This window comes from Python bivittatus, unplaced genomic scaffold, assembly GCF_059951505.1.
Source record: "Python bivittatus isolate LINGU-HERP-01145 unplaced genomic scaffold, Pbiv_v1 ctg000850_np1212, whole genome shotgun sequence".
In the NCBI taxonomy this organism is placed as follows: Eukaryota; Metazoa; Chordata; class Lepidosauria; order Squamata; family Pythonidae; genus Python; species Python bivittatus.
The window spans coordinates 38,926,154-38,947,099 of record NW_028277112.1 but is presented as its reverse complement, the minus strand read 5'-3'; the positions used below and the strand labels follow the sequence as shown (position 1 = coordinate 38,947,099).

Genomic DNA, 20,946 nt, shown 5'->3' with positions numbered 1-20,946 from the left:
GGCTGCAACATAACAAAATTGAAAAAAGTGAAGGGGGTCTGAATACTTTCTGAATGCACTGTATACCTGTCAGAAAAAGGACTGGTTTGAAAATTTCATGTTAGGGATTCACTCAGAATTCTGCATGGGTCACGGGAAAATTTTCAAACTATTTTAAGTTCACCGCAGAGTTTAGTAGTTAAGGAACCAAAGATACATTAGTAAACAACACTCCTATTTTTTTTCCTGAAAACGTCAATTGAAAACATAAGTTTTTATTTTTTTTCTCTTAGAGAAACAGAAAAATAAGCATCAACAATAGCAAGCACACATTATAAAATACTAGCCAAGTGCCAAATATTTCTTCCTTGAAATCTCAATATATTATGTAACAAGTGAGAAAATTAGATTTCTTAATAGTGCACTCAACAGTAATTAGCATATGGTAGATATGACATTCATGGAGCAATATGTTAGAGGTACTATGTAATTGATAATCCTACAGGCCCCCCCTTTTATCTACGCTTCTGTTCAAATGGTTTCTTAAAACATTCTTTTAAGTACAATTTATATTTAAATCTTGTAATGGTCAGCTATTGTCATTAAGAAGAAAGACACTTTAGCACTTGCCTAAAACTGACAATAATCCATTTTCCAAACATGATTCTCAGAGTCTTTTTGACAAGATTTATTAAGAAGAAAGAAATGGGGTTACAGGAATTCCAACAACTGTTCTGAACCACAACCAATATATCCCAAACTATAGTAGAGCTGAGTTTTCCTCGTTGAATTTTTACTGCCTTTCTGTGAACTGGCAAGTGGGAATGGGATGTTCTTCAATGATTAATGAAGGAACTTACAGGTGGTTGTTATGAAACTGTCCAGGCTGGGAACCAACCATCACATATTTTATGCATGCATAATAATGCCTTGTTCACCTGTAGAAAAAAGAACCAAGCCTACATTACTTCAAAGATGCACTGTAACTTTTCTTAGTCAATCTGTTTCCAATGTTAACCTCATTTCCTTAAATTATCCTTTTGATTTTAGGACAAACTATGGAAGATATAGTATGAATCATACTACTATTTCACTTTCCTAGAAGACCTCTAATATAAGACTTCATTCTTATATACCTAAAGTAGAAAATGATTCAATGGGATTTATTTTAGGCAGGTATTGCAAGTTTAATTAACCCAATGTTGGTATACCTTGTTAGTCAAATACATGCGTTTTGGAAACTAATTCTGCAAAATTAATGCCTTTGGCAATCATTTCTCCCCATAAGTAACACATAAAGAACTTTATGGATACACACTGGATACAAGTTTTAGCCATAAAAGGTACTTTGCAAAGGGAAAATTAACTGCTCTGGGAGGAGCTTAGTAAACCTGTGTTTACTGCAAGAGGCATTTTTCAAAACCACTGGCATCAGAAGTACCAGAGATAAAGCTTCATTACCTCAACTGGGGGAGGGATAAGGACAAAGTACCTGTTGTAAGGCCTCTCTGATGAAACTTGTTTCCTCACACTGATGGGCCTTCTCCAGCAAGTTTACTAATGGACGGCAATTAGTGTCATGATATGTATGCAGCATCTGCAAATTACTGACCATTTTATTACCTGAATGACCTGGTAGTTCTGGACACTGGAAATTTCTAAAAAGGTGAACATTTAACAGCCACCAATTGGTGCCCCCAGTCTGCCTGTACCTGCAGTGGGATTTAGTGGAGAGGAATGGTCTTAGACAAGGCATCAATGCCAGGGGTCTCTGCCAAAACACTGAAGCCCTAGCAGCTGTCCAAGGATACCAAGAGTTGAATTGTGCTTCTGTAGAACTACAGGACCAGCTTATGTTTCTCAGGAAGCTTTCATATGATTTCAAATGTACTGGGAAACACATATATACAAATCTAATGATGCATATGGCATCATCTGCAATTCTCTTAATGCAAACTATCTTAACCCAGACTAGCTACTTACTTGACTTTTCCAATTCCTGCATTATATCATTATATATCTTTGAACAGAGGTCTTCCTGTGGTTTTGTTCCATCTAAATATACTGCAAAAGGAGGAATACAAACTCAAATCACTTTCAGCAGAGGAAAACAATTATAAATATAAGCTATCCACCAGTGCAACACATTGAGAGAAATATAACTGAGGCCCCACAGCCACATGCAATCCAACCAACAGTTTGAACACTAACAGTGTGAGCTTATAAATGTCTATTCAGCTTCTATTAAGAAAACACTGTGGAACTAGAGACTCTCTTATCACACTCATAGCTATTCACCTTGGATATATCACAAAAATGCAAAAAAGTACTCAATGGTTTTAAAAAAAGAATATGGGAACTGCATAAATGTCACAATCTATGCAATATTTATGCAAATATCACATGCACCTGGGAGAACTATAAGAATGTTAGCTATACCGATGCTTGTTTCATTTTCTTCCATTTCTTTCCTGTGTTTCTGATACATGGGCCACACGTGACCATCAAAGTATCCAGGTGGGTCTGGTGGATTGTATATTCTGTTGCTACATTAAACAAAACAACAAAAAATAGTTCTTATTAGTTTAATAATTTTTAAATGGCTTCTTCATTCTGTATTTCGCTCCTAGATTTTATAGTCCCACAAAGAACCACATTTCATATTGTTCAACACTACTACTTTTAAGCCATTTTCATAATTTTGTCATATTCCTTCAAGGATATTGGGCCAGAAATTTAGCATAATGCTTCAAAATGTTTCTTCTTCAAAGCACCTATGACTTTTTGAATATAGCTGAACTACAAGTCCCTAAAAGCCCCAACTAGCATGAATCAAATTCTACCATCAAGAACATCTGTAGAATCACAGATTACCCATCCTCAAATCAAACTTTTATTACAGCCGTCAGGCCAGCAGTATGCCCACCCTGAATTCAGAGATAATCTTGGTAATGACATACCTCAAGCTTTATTAGCAAATAGCAAATAATAGAACTCTCATAATGAAAGATCTGTCACACTGATCTAACTAGGTTCCATGATGTCATAGATTCTATGACAGATCTACGCAAAAGTCCTACTGTTTCCTGAAACTCTAACCACGTAAGGAGAGAGGAATCTGATTTCCTCCGATGAAAAAGATGCTGGGAATTATCACTCTATTGCCTTTCTCCATGGAGAAAAAGGAAAAGCTTTTCTGTGAAGGAAAGCTTCCTCTTCCAGAAAAAAGTGAAGAACAGAGACATAATCACTCCCTTTATCTTTTTGAGTGAAGGACAGATAGCAGTGGCTTCCCCTTTCCAAATGCCATTTCCAAATGGCACCTGACCAAAGGGGAATCCAGCCTATAAGCCGAATATAGTTCTCCCAACATTCGCACCCTAAAAATTGAGGTTATTTGTCTTAAGAAGAGATGCTTGAGATGCAGTTTTACAGAGAAAGAAGAAACAGTGGACAAAGACGAAAATGCCTTACCTTCTTCGCCTTTTACACTCTTCATAAGGAATTGTTAAGAAATATTTTTTATCCCATATACCACAAAGGGGCCTGCAAGAATAAAACAACAAGTAAGGCATGCTTGTTTGCCATATTCCAGTTCTTGTAAATGTTAAACAACTGCTTACTTGTAGTTATACAGAAGGAAACCTTCAATAATTAAGATACGAATATCTTTTGCTCCTGTCTGATCATCATGTGTGTTATTGGGTGGTCTTGGCAATGCAGATTCTTCTGGTTTTGTCATCCAAGAGCGTATGCTTGCCACCATTGTCTCCATGTACAAGGCATCAAGTACTAAAAGAGACACTTAAATCTTAAAATGTAAGGCAACACTCCAGGTCTGCACTCATTCTATCCATGAGATACTCAAGAGACAAAGCTTGAAATATATGCTGAATAGAATGAGAAAGTTAGGAATTGTTTTAAACAGCAGCAGATTTTGTTAGGTTGAGGGTTCAGCACTATCTCAGAAAATGCAAAGCATGTTTACTGTTGATTAATCAAGACTGGAAACAGGAAAATTTATAAACTGATAGCAAAGTATAGGAGCAACAGACCCAGTTATCCCATTATGGTTCTCAAATCTGTGAAATTCTTTGCAAATAGCAGAAAAATGAGGTTGAATATTAAAGGATAAATTAAAAAAACAGAGCAGATTAATAATTTCCAAACAATAGCAAAGGAAGAAACAATAACTTCAGTTTCTCACAGATAGTTTGGATTACACTAAAGTTTAAATCTATATAATTTAGTATATAAAGTGAAATATTACATCATCCTTTAAGCAAAATGAATTAACTCAAAATAGTTATATCAGTTATTTTAAAATAGTAGAGTGTCATACATAAAACACTTGATTACTTCTTTCATATAGTTTTGAAGAATTAAATGTAAACTACACATTGATTTATTTAAGTATCAGAAGACATTACAGGGGTTCCCTAACTTAAAAAATCGGAAAAAAAATTGGAAAATGTGGGCAAGTTTCTCTTCTTGGAAAAGTATGGAACCAAATTATTATTTCCCTAATGATCAAGTTTTAAAATCAACTGTCATACGGTTTAAGCAGTCAAATTGGGGCAAATACCTGTTGAATTTCATTCACTAATACTGTTTATAAAGTTACTTACTGTATTTTTATGATTAACAGTTTTCCATTTCACTACTTAATGAAAAATATTTAGATTCCAAAAATAAACTGAATTTTGTAGGCACTCAAGTCCTCATGCCAAACCCCGAAAGCTTTGAGAAAATCCTAAAGCTCTTACATAAAGTTATATTTATCCTAGAAAGAGATTCATTCCCCTGTCTTTTCCTTTCTGATATCTATTTTTTTTTTCCTGCTGGTTCAGATTTCTGAACTTAGGTGAAAATGGGATTCACCTCATTCACATGTGATGGCCCTGAACAATCCCAAAAAGTTGATTATGCTTTCTTAAGCCAATTAAATTTAAGGTGAACTCTTATTATTACTTTACAATTCACAAATTTAATAATTGCCTGTATTCCACAACAATCAGCACTGTCTGAGTCTGAACAAGTTGATCCCATACTCATTTATTGCCAAATATCTAACATTAAAAGCTTTTAAAGCCAGGGACTTGTTTTTGAAGGCAGAAACAATACATTTGGATTTCAAGAGAAGACCATTTCCATAACAGAACAAGCTTTATAAGTAGCTGAACAGAGTGAAGAGCAAATTTCTTTTAGGTATGCTTGAAATGAACACTTGGCTGCTGATACACTTAGGGAAGAGGGAACCAGAATGAGCAGAGAAGAGTTTCACTGGCTAGGAACAAAAAACCTCCCCTCTTCTCATTTATAAATAGGATGCCTTTGTGCTATGGAATACAGACAAAGATAATTGAAAGCATCTGTTGAAAATTGTATATTTCAGTATTATAATTTTTAATTTATTTATACATATACACATACATATATACATACATACAATTTAGAGGCCACTCAATTTCTGATAACTCTAGGTGGCTTACAGTTAAAAAGAGCAATACGAAACACAGAAGAGAAATTATGAGTGGTCCAAAGGCAAACATTAAGCAAGAAGCCCATCCAAAAGGGGCACAACCATCACCCTGTCCAAACCCTGAGAGAACAGCCAAGTCTTTAATAGCTTCCTGAGTATCATCAGGGTGGCAGCCATCCAAATCTCTCTTTTGAGTTTTTTTTTTAAATAGCAAAACAGTATATTTACCATCATATTGCAGAAATCCATGATCATCTATGGCCACTTCAGATTCTGGCTAAAAAAACCCCAAACATATTAATATTATGGAGAGTAGGGTGCACACCCACAGAAGAAGTGGCTGTGAATCTTAACACAGGGAGGGAGTTTATAGCCAGAATTAGCAATATTACCCTATCATTCTGTACTAAATAAGTCCAATTCCTGTACATTAATAAAAAAACAAAATGACACCCTGCACAAACCACGTTCTTTTATTTAAAAACTAGTATTTGTCAAGCTCATTTGAGGCTAATGTTCAGAACAATAAAAATCAAAGATTGAAATGAAAGGCAAACAATACAGCAAAAAAGTGAAGGATATGGTCTTCTCCCATAACTTTTGAGATAATTTAACAAGGTCAATTTGGCTGATTCTCTAGAGACTCATCAGCCATTCTAACAGGCACATGATTAAAACTGACTAGAGTTTCACATGCTGCCATACTTCTGCACTGTATTTGAGGAGAAATTCTGCTACTAAGCACCATTTTTACACACCTGAATTTCCTACATCAATGTTCCTCGGCAACTTTAAGATGTTGCCTATAATAGCTGGGGAATCCTGGGAGTTGAAGTTCACATACAGGTAGTCCTCGCATAACGACTGCTGTTTCATGACTGAAGTTACAACGGCATGAAAAAGTAACTTTACAGTCTGTTCTTGCACTTACAACCATTGCAGCATCCCCCGCAGTCATGATTGCCATTTGGGCGCTTCACAACCAGTGGGCATTTATGACTGTTGCAGCATTCCACGGTCATGTTACTGTCATTTGCGTGCTTCACATACAGCTCCTGACAAGCAGAGTCAATAGAGAACCCAGCAGTAAAATTGCAAGTCGCAGTCATGTGACATCTTGCTTAATGACCATGTCACTTAGCGATGGAGTTACCGGTCCCAAATGTGGTCATCAAGCGAGGACTACCTGTATCTTAAAGATACCGAGGTTGAGAAACACTGCCCTACTTGATTGAGAACTCTGATCACACTGGGTGAGTCTCTCCATATAGGCTTCTGATCTCCGACACTATGCAGACTTATTGTAGGGTGAACCAAAGCAGAGGGATGCTTTGGAGGCAATGGAGCCAACAAACTTGAATCCACTTCTGCACTGAACCAAAACATTAACTCAAACTGTAAAGTCTTTTAAACTTGTTACCTTAAAAAAGTCATCTTGAGAAATTATAGTACAATTGGGAAGCAGTTTCTTCAGCTTTCTTGCCAGAGTTGTTTTGCCTCCATTTGTAACACTGAATTGGAAATTTGAAGAAGGGTGTTTAGAAGAGCAAACTGTACAGTACATAGCACTATTGACAGCTTTGTTTACTATGCAATTGCATTGTATCCAATCAAATATAATGTTTGGGTTTTTTAGCTTAAATAGCCAGAAGGTTATTTATTGCAGCTGCATAAGGGCTTTCTCTGTCAATTATCTTCTACATGATAAATGCACAATGATTACTCAGTGTTTTTGTCAGGTTCAGCCCAAAGAACTCCCCGAGACAGTGCAGATACAGTTCTGTTGCGTTTATTAGCTTCCACCTCAAGACAGAAATCTCTCCAGACTGAAGCTAACTTCCCAAGCCAGCAAGCCAAAACACCGTGAATTCCTTAGGGTGGTGCCAGTCTCATCTTCTTAAACTTCCCATGCTCCTGTTGAAGGCTAAGGGAATGCTTATCTCCTCGAGCGTGGCCTTCATCCAACCATTCCTTCACAGTTTTGTCTGTTAAAAAAAGCATGTTTCTTCCTATCCTCCCTGAAAGAGCGGGGTTCTTACAAGTATTTGGATGATTGCAACAGCAAAAATACTAGGACTAGAGTTGCAACAGCAGTGGAAACCAGAGTTTCATATACATGGAATATTTGCACAATACAATACAGGCATAGATTTAGATACTCAGCAAACTTATTATTATATAATCATAGAATGCCATAACTTTTAAAGGTATTTTACTGGTTTTAATTGTACGCTGACCAGAGCCAGTGTGGAGTAGGGTGGCCTTTATAAATCTAATTTATAAATAAATAGAAGTAAAATGAAAAGAGTCCTTGAGTTTCCAGAAGGGGCAAAAAGTAAAATCTAACATAAACATATGCAAAGTGAAATGTTCAACTAATATTTCAAACTTAGCCTCAGGTAGTCCTTGCTTAATGACAGTAATTAGGACTGGAATTTCCATCGCTAAGCAATGCCGTTATAAAGCGTGATGTCATGTGACCGTGCTGCTTAGCAACCACAGTTCCGGCAGTCTCCGGTTACAGTAGTTAAGCAAGGACTGCACGTGATCACAACTTCCGACTTCCCCATTGACTTTGCTTGTGGGAAGCTGGCAGGGAAGGTCACAAATTGCGATCATGTGACCATGGGACACTGTGATGTTCAGAAATCCAGGCTGGTTGCTGAGCGCCCGGATCACAATCACATGACCGTGGGGGCACTACAAAGGCTGGAGGTTTGAGGACTGGTCCTAAGTACTACTCATTCAGCACCATCACAAGTTCAAATGGTCACTGAAAAAGTGGTTGTTAAACAAGGACCACCTGTATTTGGATGCGTAAAGTAAAAAAGAGGATTTTAAATACTTGTTTACACTTACCCTCCAAGTCCAATGACCAACATTTTCATTGTTCCGTTACAACCTAAACATTAAATTGAAAGAGTAAAATCAAGAGCAAATAATGTTGTCCATGAGCTATTTTTCTTCAGCGTATGGAACACTTATGTATTTTTAATTTGAGCAATACCAATGAGTGACTCAGTTTGAAACTGGACCAGGCTGGCCACTCTGTGAAAACCACACAACAAGCAGTAAAACTTACCTAGCCCAACAGTGTCAGCAACCAATGAGAGCACAGCTGAGACATAAAGTAAAAGAACTATAAAAAGAAGGATTTGACAGAGATCTGGTGGGGAGACACTCTGTGTACATGCAATCATCTGGATCACAATCCATCTTTGCCATTTCCATATGGTTTGGCGAGTATGTATGCTAAATTGTGATAAATAAAACTAGGATGTTAACAAAAAAATATATTTGTGTGCTATCTGTCATTTAGTGAGAATGATTCACCTATCCAAGATCCTGGAAGAGTTAATATCTCTTTTTCAAGGCAAACATACAGGTTCCCACGGTCTCTTCCCCTAAACCTTGGTTTCTAATCCCTTAATCATCCTCATGGCTTTTAATGCCCCTTCTAGTTTTTCTGAATCCTTACTCTGCATATGACACAGGGTCTGGTTACTTGAGGGACCATCTACCTTCCATAGTATCTTCCCAGCCAATTTGATCCAGCAGGGTGGGCACACTCCAAGTTCCTTCAATTAAATAATGCCATTTACCAGGTCCCAGGAAGTGCGCCTTCTCTGCCATAGTGCCTCCTCTTTGGAATGAGGTTCCCCCTAAGATCTGGATGGCCCCCACTCTGCTGGTATTATCTAAATTGCCCAGAGTCGCTGGGAATCAGGGGATGTAAAAATTTAATAAATAAAATATTATATGACCGGCGCAAACCAAGTTAAATTATTACTTCCTGTGATTTAGACATTATTCTTCTACTGATGTAGCATAAAACTGCATTGGGCTTTTTAATATTTATGTCACACTACAGATTCATAGTCAATTTATGTTCAACTACAATTCCAGGATTCTTTCCACAATATCAAAGCAGATATCCCCCATTTTATATCTATACCATTTGAAGCACCATTTTGGAATGAAATCTGAAATACTGCATAGCCATAATGCACATGTACATAAAAATAAGTCATTTAGTTAAAATCAAACTTTTCAGAATGTGGTATTTTGGGTTTAGGTGATTTTATAATACAGGCAAAAATTATGACTACAAATACTAATAACCATGAATGTATCTGGTTTATTTGTTGTTAATTATCTAGTATGGCACAACTGCTCCCAAGTCATTTACCAGTTACATAAAGGTGAAAGCTTTGAACTCTTTGGGATGCAAACAGAATTTCAAAACAGTAGAGCATGGGTCCAAGATAAACATTAAAGAGCTACATAGACAAAAAGAGCTGCATGAATAGCATTCCACACTGTCATCTATAGAACACAAAGTATATATTCAAATCATCACTGAACCCTGCAAAAAATAAGATTCATGTTTACATCAAAATGATTGTCAGTACAAGACAATCCTATTCCAATTACAGCCTTCATAAGTAAGAGCTCTGTGGTTATTGAATAAGACTGCAGTTCTAATGTAAGTAAACTCAAATGGAACAGGAAAGGAAGCTACAATCAGGATGGAACATGGTGTGATGGACTTGCTCCAAGTCAGCAAAGGAGTGAAACAAGGCTATGCAACTCTTTCCTTCTTTATAGATTTGGAGAGACTAGATTGGAAGAAGATGCACATGATTTTTAAATTGGAGGAAGAAACCTGTGCTATGCTGTTGGCACTACTCTGAAAGGTGAGCATGCAAATGATCTACTAGCTCTAATAATGAAAGTCAAGGGGCCAAGTGAAAAAAAGTCTAAGATTAAATATAAAAAAGGCCAAATTAATGGCAACAAATATAGCAACAGCCTTAGACTTGCCAATGAACACACTGAAGTGGTGGGTAGTTCCTGCTTTTTACGACTGAATATCAACAGTAACGGAACACAAAAACTTTGGAAAAAATAATCAGTTACTGTGACGTGTCTATACCTGAAAAGGCAGAATCATGCAGACAATGATTTTCCCTGCGACACGCTAAAGAAAGGAAAGTTGGACTTTGAAGACGGAAATAATATTGATGCTTCTGAACCCTGGTATTGGAGAAGACACCTGAAAATACCATGGATAGCCCAATGGATCATGAAACAAGTCAATCTAGAGGCACAAATGACCAAGGTCAAATTATCATATTTTAGACACATGTAAAGACTCAGTTCTGTGGAGCAGTCTATAATGCTAGGAAAGGTGGAAAGAAAGAGAAGAAGAGGATGATGAGCAGCAAGGTGAATGGAAATTACAGCGACAATGGGTGCACTATTGAGTGATCTGAAGGGCCAGGTTGGGGTCAGTTCATCCTGAAAAATATCTATCTATATGGCCACCAAGAGTCAACGCCGACTTAATGGCACATAACCAATCAATCAATCAATCAGTTACATGGAACAACTCCCACTCAGTTCAGTGTGAATTTATTTCCTGTTTATCTTCTTATTTATATTGTATATATCTCCTTACTTCATTCCCAGAATCTTACAGAAGACAAGATTACATTGATTTCCAGTTGTAAATGTTTAGTGTTTTCATTGGTTCCTCCAAACCATGAAAAATCAGTATGAAGGAAAGATGGAATAATTACAAATGCTTTTTAATGTGTGGCACTAGAACCCTTCTGTCTGGAAGCATTACAGAAACAAATTGTTATCAACTGGATTTTTACCCTGTAGTTCCTTGGATTTCTACAGTTCTTAATTATACTTGTAACCCCCCATCCTTCCCCACTTATTCCATCTTTTTCTTGCCACAAGGTCCTAGTCTGAAAGCACGCACAGAAGAACCACAGTAACTCCCTCTAGAAGCGTTTCTCAACCTTGGCAACTTGAAGATGTGTGGACTTCAATTCCCAGAATTCAAGCGCATTCAAAATACATGCATTATTATCTGGCCAAGTACAGGTTGTCCAAGAACGTCCTGTTCCCGCAATCACACGCTACAGAGAACAAGGGCAGATTTTTGCTCTTAGAAAAGTTAATTATAAAAGGGCTTCTGTTCAGATTAACTATAAAGAAGCAAAATCAGGCTCTTTAAAGCAACGTAACAAAGAAACTCACACTTTTCCTCTTCTGAGCAAAGCAGCCCTGCAGGAAAGCACAGCGAAGGCAGCGTCCAGCATGCAGAGGCGTCCCGCCTGCAGGCCCCTCCCCTCTGTCACCCCGTTAGAGGCGACTACGCCGTACCTCGAAAAGGGGGTGGAGGCGGGCAGAGGCTAACCGCGCTGTATGCAAAAAGAGCGGGCAGGGAAATCCCACTGCTGCGCGCCAATTGGTCAGCACTCGCAGTCCGTCCCGGCGCCTTAGCCCAAGGAACTGCCCCTTCTCCCTCGGAGCTGCGCGCGCTGTGACTGGCCGGCCTCTGTCGGCCCCTCCTTCCCACGCGGGCCGCCTCGCCTTGCCTGGTCCCCTCGCTCTTCCTGCCGTGCGGCTTCTTAGCCACTAGGGGGAGCCACGCCTGCGACAATCCGCACTTCCTCATCGTTGCAAAAGCACCTTTCGTGCCCTCGCCAAGCGCTCAGCTGGGACGTCCACCAACCCAGCTGCTTCGGCGGTCGCTCTCGATCCGCGCTGCTCCAGAAATCGTTGGCGGGGGAGGGGCCCCGGCGATCTGGAGGTCGCGAGCGAGCCAGCTCAGCGCTAGATCAGCGGTCAGGGAGGCTTTGCTTGCAACTTGGACGCAGCGATGTCCAAGCCGCCGCCTAAGCCAGCTAAGCCAGGTAAGGGAAGCGCTGGTCTCCTAGCCCGAGTCCTTTCCTTCCTGGTAGCCGTCATCTTGACGTTGCTGCTGCCGTCTCGCCTCTAGTTGGAAGGGGGAGGGGGCCGCTGGGAAAAGGGGCAAACGGCGCAACTTGAGAGCCGCCCGGCGGCAATGGGTCGAGGGCGAGAAGGGGCTCCTCCCTGACACGTGAGGCGGCAATTGCAGCGGCTCAGCCAGGGCAGCCGCGCAGGACGTGGTGCATTTCACGCCCTAAACTGAGATTTAACCCCCGTTCTGTAGCTTTGGCTGCCTTGAGTCTTGCTGACTGGTTCCTTTTTCTGCCCCTTCTCTCCTCGGTTGTCTGCCGCTACGACGCGCCGGAGATGGAGAGGAAGAGGCTCGTTTGGAGAGGAGGAAGAGCTTCTCTCTGGGCCGGGTGGGGCTCGCAGGGAGGCTGTCACTGTCAAAAGTCAGGCCAGGAAGTTGAGCCGAGCCCGCGAGGCTCCCGGCGGTGCCACCTGGGGGCGGGCGGCGGCTGCTCCGGGAGAGCGGAGGCCGGGGCGAAACTGATCGATCGCTGAGGTCTCTTTGCAGCCGCTGCTGCTGCTGCTGATGCCGAAAGCGGGGGGGCCGGACCCAGCTCTGGTGCATTAATGCAGTTTGCGAAATCGGCAGCAACGGAAAAAGACTTCCCCGGCGTCGCCTTCAGGCATGTCAGAGGCTTAGAAAGTGGCGGGTTTACTGATCCGGGAGGTGGGGAGAGAAAGATGTCCTGACACGCAGCCCTCCTGGCAAAAAGCGTCCGACGTGCATTAACGCGCACGGCAGATAAGCAAGCCTTTTTCATACACTGGATTTCTCTTGATCACTTGCAAGACAAAATAAGACATACTCGTTTGAAAAAAAGAGGAGTTGGGTAGCATAAAATCACTCCATACAATCAGTGAGTTTGCATTGTTGCATTCATAGGAGTCAGGCCATTCCCCTCTACTGGACAAATAACCCATTTGCCCCTGGAGAGGGATTCTGATTCGATGAAAGGATACTAAGCTGTTGAGACCTATAGCACAGATGTTTCCTGATATGTAACATACAATGTAATAGAGCATTTTCCTGGCACAAGAGAATGTGAGAGGGAAGTTCTAGACATGTTGAAATACTCCAGAACTTGAGGGTTTCTTTCTCCAAACAGGATGAATTGATTGTGGGGGTCAGGGTGGGATGGGACAGATGGTGCACTGCAGGACCCCAAACTTTAAACTGCAGCAGGAATTCCCAAAGTGAAATGAGTTTGATGTCAGTGACCAAAAGTGTCTAAAAGAAAAATAAAAGGCTTCCAGAGCAGCGCAACACTGAAAAACCTAGATTAATTCCTACAGCAGGAAGTCGTGTAATGTTAGACCACATTACAAAATGTGGTAAGTTACAAAACTGTAACCTTTAAAATTATTTTTAACCCAGCGAGTGCACATTATTTATTCAGTCTGAAGATTAAAATAAATATTGTGCGTCTTTATAAAAATATTGCATCCTAAATAGATTCTGGGGCATCTTACATTTGCACCAATACTAATACCAATTAAAATAACAAAGTGGAGAATCATTAAGAATAATTCAGTCAACAGAAAGAGATTCAAGTCACATCAATTGTGACTACTCCCAAGTCTTAATCATTTCCTGAATAGCCATAGGGAAAGGGGCCTGCCAAGCTTATTTATGGGGGAGAGGGGCGAGGGAGAACCACAGGCGAGCAGCCAGGGAGGAAAGGCCGGTTCCATATCTCAGCCAATTATAGCTTTTTAGGCAACAGGGCCTAGCAAGGCATAAAAGAAACCCTCAGATGATGGCAAAGCAAGTTCATAAATTTTTTTTAAAAAAATCCCCTCTCATCCCTATGGGTGGTACGTGTCTTCCTCAATCTCGGGTCCTCTACCAGAGGCCTGGGAGTTTGAGGGTTCTGCGCTCTGTGTGTGTGTGTGTGTGTGTGTAATGTGTTTTACATGAGCCTTCCTCAACCCACAGCCCATCATGTTTCTTGAACTACAGTTCTTCCCAGCCAGCACATTTATCTCTCTGGATAACAAAGGGCAGAGATTTTTTTTTTCTTTTCTCTTCCTGAATCATTTTCATTTTCTGTATTTCTCTCTGAAGTATATGTGCAGTAACAGGCCAGATAGCATGATGGCATCAGGATCCCCTGCCTGACTGGAAGAAAGGGAGATTATGCTTGTCTCACTTTAGCCTCTTACTTTTGGGAAGAAAACGTAGTATAACCTATCTGTTTTCTCCTTGCGGCAGTCCATTTTGACAGCATTTCAGTATTCAAAGAACAATAGGGAAGAGTTCCTAGGCACCAGAGTCCTGATCTCTATTACAAACACACCATTTAATTTTTAAAATACATATAAATTTGGGAACCCTGTCCATGTCCATGCAACTATGTAACATCTAGTCTGGCCCTAGAATCCAAGTGTGATTTTAAACTTTGTAACAGACATGGGTCTTTGTCTCATGCTTTGTTACTGAACAAATCCATTGCCATGCTTCAGTTGTTTTGCAAGTATTTTCCATGAAGCGTATGTAATTCTTGTTTTTAAATTGAGATACAAAAAATCTATCTAGGGAAATATCTTGGCTAAATTAAATTAGTCTAGTCCTTGGGAATAACCTAGTCTCAGAACCATATCTTGATAGTCTCACAACATTAAAAAGTATTTCACCTAATCCACATAATCAAGGCAATTTACAATAAAAGTAAAATTGTGGAGGCAGGGGAAATTAAAACCAGCAATTAATTAAAAAGCTACTGATGTAACAACATATGTGGCAGCCTTGGAAATTGATGTCCCATATTCTCCCATCCAAAATGGGGCTTGGGGAAGTAATGTAATACATACTGGGAGCATGCAATTGAGAAACGCTGATACTGGACCCTATCTTTAAAACAATATTTATTGTTAGTCACCTTGAGCAATATTTTGTCAGAAAGGTGGGATATATTATGAAAATGCTTGCTGAAATAATATTTTGTTGTTGTTTTGGTGCCTTCAAGTCAGTGTTGGCTCCTAGTGACTGCCTGGACTAGTCCTGCATTTTTCTTGGCAAGATTTCAGAAGTGGCTTGCCATGTCCTTCTTCCTTAGGCTGAGAGAGAGTGACTAGCCCGAGGTCCCCCAGCTGGCTTTGTGCCTGAGGCAGGACTAGAACTCATGGTCTCCAGCGTGACACCTTAACCAGTACACCAAACTGGCTCTCTAACAATAAAAATAATAATATTTTGTTTGTGCCTGAAAGTGAACAGCCAAGAAGCCAGTATACTTCCTCTGACAGTTTTTTCCCAAACTGAGGGTCCCATGGTCCAAAGGTGATGCCAATCTCTTGTGCCCAGTCACTCTTCTAGTCTTCCTGAATCACAGTATCTTCCTCAGCTGCCTTTCTCAGAATGGAATCTGCAGACCCACTTCAAAGTTGCTTGCCGATCAGTTGCAAGATTCAGACTGTGATTGTGGCTAAAATAACTATTATTTCTGCTTCATCTGTGCTGACTGAGTTCATTTCTTTAAAACATAAATAGCTATTCTCAGTCATGGCATTCTGCCCAGTTAATAAGACTTTTGTTAACACAATACAGACTGCAACATGTGGGGTAGAGTCAGGGAGCCAACTCTGTATCTACACAGTATACTAGCGTTGAGGTCATTTGCTATACAATGAATGTATCTCATACTACTGTAGCCCAGTTAAAATAGTAAGTGCCAAATGTGGCCAAGTGAAAATGTGTGTTTCTCTGTGTTTGCTAATTCTGCCAACTGACCCCCGCGTAACAGCTACATTCCTCACAAAAAGTGCATTCTGATGGATCCCCTCCTTAAATAGGACTCTAAGAACTAAAGAAAAACTAAGTTCCCATTCCTGGAAGGAAGACCCTTTCAAATTGACTTATCTTGTACAGTACAGTATTTACACATTCCTATATTCCTTCATACAATCAAACTGAACTCAAAGAAAACAAAGTCCTATCACATAGAAGAGTCCAGCAGTTTAACTTGGGGCGGGGGTGGGTGGGGAGAATGGAGAAAAAAAAATCTTAGTGCAATAATAGGAGATTTGACCCCCCCCCCATACCTCTTGTTTTGCTTTTGCAAGTCTTCGGGATCTAATGGGCACAAACTGTATTGTTTTGTACTATTTCCTGGCAGAGAACAAAAATAAACATTCCCCACAGGTTTAGGGAATCTGGTTAATACACTGATAATGTCAGTTAAATGCAGCTAATGTGAACCTAGTAGTTGGAGGGAATTGGGGCCTCAAAATGTATAGATATTTTTTAGATTTGTATAAAATACTCTTCCTCTAGAGTTATAGGCCAGCCTGGGTACCTAAGTCTAGTATCTTTCAAGACACTTCATGTTGGATTCCATACCAGAAACATAGCTATGATTGATTTCTTTATGTGCCTGCTTCCTCAATGTGATTCTTGGGAAGTCAACATTAGATCTGGGCAAACCTGCTCTTCCTTTCCCTTAGAAATAGAGGAGATGTTCTCTAAATACCAAGAATTTTGATTCAGTTGCTGGTACTGGATCTAATATACTGAGGTTGCAAAGATGAGAAATGAGTTGCAGACACTCAGAACAGACAGTTGTGGCTTAGCTGGGTCATGATCTGGCTACGTCAAAATAAAATAGGGACATAGATTTGTCCTTTTAGTAGAGTGGCATGCACTAGAGGAGAAGAGGATTTTTTTTTCCTTCTGGGCCCATACAACTCTCATCTGCTGCTCAGCAGTAGCCTTCTTCTGCCTTTGGGACTCTAGCACCTATACCCAGGCCTTTCTGAAGCATCAGCAATTATGGCTCTAGGTTCTGATTCACCAACATGGCAACCACAAATGCCTCTCTTGGAACTCCATGCCTCACCTGCTCGCTTACTCGCTTATTTATTTATATGCTTTTAATTAAAAGGAATAGAAGGGGAGCTGGCCTACAGAAAAGCAAAAACACAGCCTTGAATATAAGCTATATTTCTGGGACTGATTTTGTGCTCTGCAAATACCCCAAAGATTTTCTTAGAAAATAAAAATGACCGCAGGGAGAGGGGGCTGCTGCCCAGTGCTCTGATCAGAAAAGAAGCATAAAAGCCTTCCTCCACTGGTTCTGTCCTGCTATGCACCAAAAGTAGGGTTTTCCAACTTGTGCTGGCACATGTAATGCAGTCTGAGTCACTTGCTACACTTCATTTCATTGCATGGAAACACCTTTGCTCCAGTTAGCTACTGTACACTACAGCAGGAATGCCTCTTCCCTCCAGTGTCTACTCACTGCCTTCCATGGCCACTTTTTTAAACAAGTTCGCTGATAGAACAGTGACGTGTGAACTGGACCAACCTCCTGCCTGCCTTCCTTTTTTTCTAACTCTTGTTGAAATGAGGACCCTTTCTTTAACAGTAGGTGAAACTGACAAGAGTTTTGCCCCTTTCTAGCCAAGTGACAGGAAAAGAATGGCAAAACTATGTTCCTCCCCTTTCCCTTTCCTTCCTTCCTCCTATGAATGCAGGAAAGTGTGAAGTCCGAAGGGGGGGTGAGTGGGGGGAGGCTCATACGAAAGGTCCATCAGTAGAGTCCATACGTCCTGAAATACCTGCTCATGGAAAGGAAAGCAGTTGGCACTTGCTTGGCCTGGCAGAGGTAGGCAAGTGAAAAAGCAAGGGAATCCACTAATGGTCAGCCATAGTAAATGCAATCCAGGCAGACCCCCAGGCCATCCCTATGATCAAAATCCAGGCAGGGATTGAAATCTGGAATGGCATTTCTTAGGCTGGCATCTTTTCAGCTGATTTCCGTGTGCAAGACAAGCAGCTGAAGGTTGTGGGGCAGAAGTTCATATTGCAAGCAGAAATGACAAGATAAATATTTTAAATACCTGAAAAAGCCTCATAACACCAGATATCATTTCTAAATCACATCAGCCCTACGTATTCCAGTTAGGCTGCTCTGTAGTATGGTTTGAGGACATTTTGAATTCCACATTTCGAACTTTAAATGCAGTATTTAGAGTCTTGTTTTCAGGAGCAAATGTGGTATGTAGGGCCTGGCTGCAATGGAGCAAGAATAGGGCTGTGCTAGTTCCACTTCTGAAGTCTGTGCAGCAAGCCCACTCATCTGCATAGGGAACATCTATGCACAAGTAGTACTAGTCAAGTCACAGTTTCCCTTTTGAGAAAAAGGAAATGATTACATTTTTTTCTACCACAGAGCTAGAAGGCTATCTGTTGAGGGAGTATCATTTGAAGTAGAAAACTGGAAACACCCCCATGCTCTTAAATCTGTTCCCTTTCTGTTCATAACCTGCTCTAAACATCTGACCTTAAATGCTTGCTCTCCTTTTAAAATTGATGTCATTAAGTTGTAATTAAGTTATTTGGGACTATTTTGAAACATCCCTTCTGTCTGCCACTTTAATGGCTGCTTTATTGTGTCTACCACTGTTGTTAGACTTTTTCAAACATTTTTTTATTACTTATGATGGAAAGCCAGGGTGTGAACTTCTACTGAACAGAACCCTTAAAAATGTCTTGGCACATTCTTCCCTCTACATGAACACATGAGCAGAACTACCACAGCAACAAAGCAGTACAACTTTGTTGTGATAAGTGACCAGAATTCCACAAGTAAACAACAAAATAAATACTAAATATAAGCAAAAATGAAATAGGTCCAACTGTATTATCACTGCAGTGAGGTCACAGCCAGTTCTACGAATAATAAAATAGGATTTTGCCACATTCAAAGAAACAGAATTGTACTGGTTAGATGGCAACAGCTGTACATAAAATAGATCTGAATGGTATGGAACATTTATTTAAAAGGAAACTATAAAATTTAACTGCACAGCTTTATAAAAAATTTTTTTTTATTTTTTGTCTGCGCTCAGTCATTGCTGACCCTGCAGTGACTGCTTGGACGAGTCCTTGCAGTTTTCAAGGCAATTGTTTTTTGGAAGTGGTTTGCCAGAGCCTCCTTCCTAGGGCAGAGCCCAGCTGGCGAGCTCAGGAGGCGGGTTTTCCGTTGCTTCGCGCCCTTTTCGGGCGCGCGCGGTTTTTCGCGCTTACCGGCAACTGCTCCCAACTCCTTTTTGCAAGGCGCCGCCAGCATTTTTCCTCCCACCGGAGTGAGAGTACTCATTTGTCTACTCACGTGAGTTTTCCACCTGTTGGGTTGACAGGAACTGGGGAGGAAACAGGAGCTTAACTTAAAAAGTTAACTTTTTAACTTAAAACTTTTTAACTTAAAAAGGAGCTGTTTAACGCGAAGGCTGGACTCGAACCGCTGAAGCGTCGACCATTTCTGGCCGGCAACTTTCAGTGTCATTAAGCCGCTGCGCCACACCTAAATATGGGCCCTAGATTCAACAACTACTTTGCCACAACAGAGTCAGATGAACGACTGTGTTGTCAATTGCAGTAGTTCTAATGTATTTCTTAATGAAAAGACATTCTTCACAATGAGATTTGTTTTGATTTTTGTTTTTAACTTATAATGGAAAGGCAATTTCAGTTATAATAATGAACTACAATAATTTCCACTACTGAGTATTGGAAACTTGTCTTCCTTAGAAGTTAAAAATGTGTAAGCATGCTTGTTTTGATGTGCAAGGGAGGGAAGGAAAGTAGATAGGTGACAACAACATTTTAATAAATGAAAACCATATAAAAATACTGATAGGAATTTTTTATAGTTGGTGACATTGGTTCAGGATTATGGGAGTAGCAGTCCAGTACATTTGATGATTGCTAGAGAATGTGATGTTATACAATGGATAAGTTATTATAAAGGGCAGGGTTGAAAAAAATGAATGAGTTGAAGAAAAGCTCTAGTGTTCAAAAACAGTAGCCTATTATTGAGAAAGCTTTAGTGTTTAGTTGAAAGTGGTCATCATAAAATTCTTCCATTGAAATAATCTCGGATCATTTTAAAGGGCTATTTTCTCTTATACTATAAATAAAAATATTTTATTTTTGATGCAAAAATAATGTGTTTACTTTTGCCAGAAATTGTTTAAGAGAATATAGAAATTGATTTTGGAGAAATTGCTATGATTCCCATCTCTGCTGGTGATTTCTAAAAGCTGTTGTTTTTTTTAATGAAATTTGCACAGCAGTTATATTTTCAAGCAAAGCAAGCTGTAAAGAAATGGTTTGAAAATCTGTATAACCATTTTTAGCTTGGGCATGCCCTTTTTAAGAATTCTGCACTATAGCAAAATCCCAAAGAAAAGTGTCTGTATCATTTGTGGTTCCTGTTGACATAAGCAGAAGAAAACACAGAAATAATTGGAGTATAATTTTGTCCCTTATGAATTTGCTATGGTGATGAAAGGAGTGAAAATAGTAGTACACTTTACAGATTAACACTTGATCACACGTATACTAGTATTTCAAGAAATTTGCTGCCAGATAAGGGTGGCTTCCTTGTTCTCATGTTGCATGGTGTAGCTTTATTCTCTAAACTGTTTGTACACCTCTGTTGTTTGTATTATTGGAGCAAAACAAACATTGAGATTTGTAATAGTCCAATTTAGTTTGTCCCTAGGACCCACTGAAATCAATAAAACATATTGTTTTTGCTCATTAAAATGTAATGTTATTTCACTGTGGGAGGAACTAGTAGTAAAACCTAATCATTAGATGTTGTACCATCTCAACTGGGCAGAATTACCCAGACAGATTGCTACCCATCTCTTTGTGACTTGGGTAGACTAGATCCCCATCAAGTACAAATTACTTATAATTA

At 39.9% G+C, this 20,946-nt stretch overlaps 2 protein-coding genes across 4 annotated transcripts in view; one reads left to right on the top strand and one right to left on the bottom strand.

Moving 5' to 3' along the window:
* Positions 1-643: 643 nt before the first annotated feature.
* Positions 644-11,914, bottom strand: NMRK1 (nicotinamide riboside kinase 1). Of its 3 annotated transcripts, none has more exons than XM_025169617.2 (9): positions 11,516-11,914; positions 8,321-8,363; positions 6,882-6,972; positions 5,690-5,738; positions 3,603-3,771; positions 3,454-3,525; positions 2,389-2,525; positions 1,963-2,043; positions 644-917 (listed from the first exon to the last, which is right to left on the bottom strand). In XM_025169617.2, the coding sequence occupies exons 2-9, from the start codon at positions 8,347-8,349 to the stop codon at positions 889-891; spliced, it is 657 nt and encodes a 218-aa protein (XP_025025385.1). In that variant the 5' UTR covers positions 8,350-8,363; positions 11,516-11,914; the 3' UTR covers positions 644-888. The 3 variants fall into 3 exon arrangements, with proteins under 3 accessions (XP_025025385.1, XP_007433027.1, XP_087986344.1); XM_007432965.4 differs by having other exon boundaries at positions 2,419-2,525; positions 11,516-11,795; XM_088130218.1 differs by lacking the exon at positions 644-917 and having other exon boundaries at positions 1,955-2,043; positions 2,419-2,525.
* A 36-nt stretch (positions 11,915-11,950) lies between these two features.
* Positions 11,951-20,946, top strand: part of OSTF1 (osteoclast stimulating factor 1) — a 29,041-nt gene continuing 20,045 nt past the window's right edge. The window contains exon 1 of the mRNA XM_007432964.3: positions 11,951-12,174. Within this exon, the coding sequence (XP_007433026.1) occupies positions 12,141-12,174 (34 nt within the window). The 5' untranslated portion in view covers positions 11,951-12,140. The remainder of the gene's footprint in view (positions 12,175-20,946) is intronic.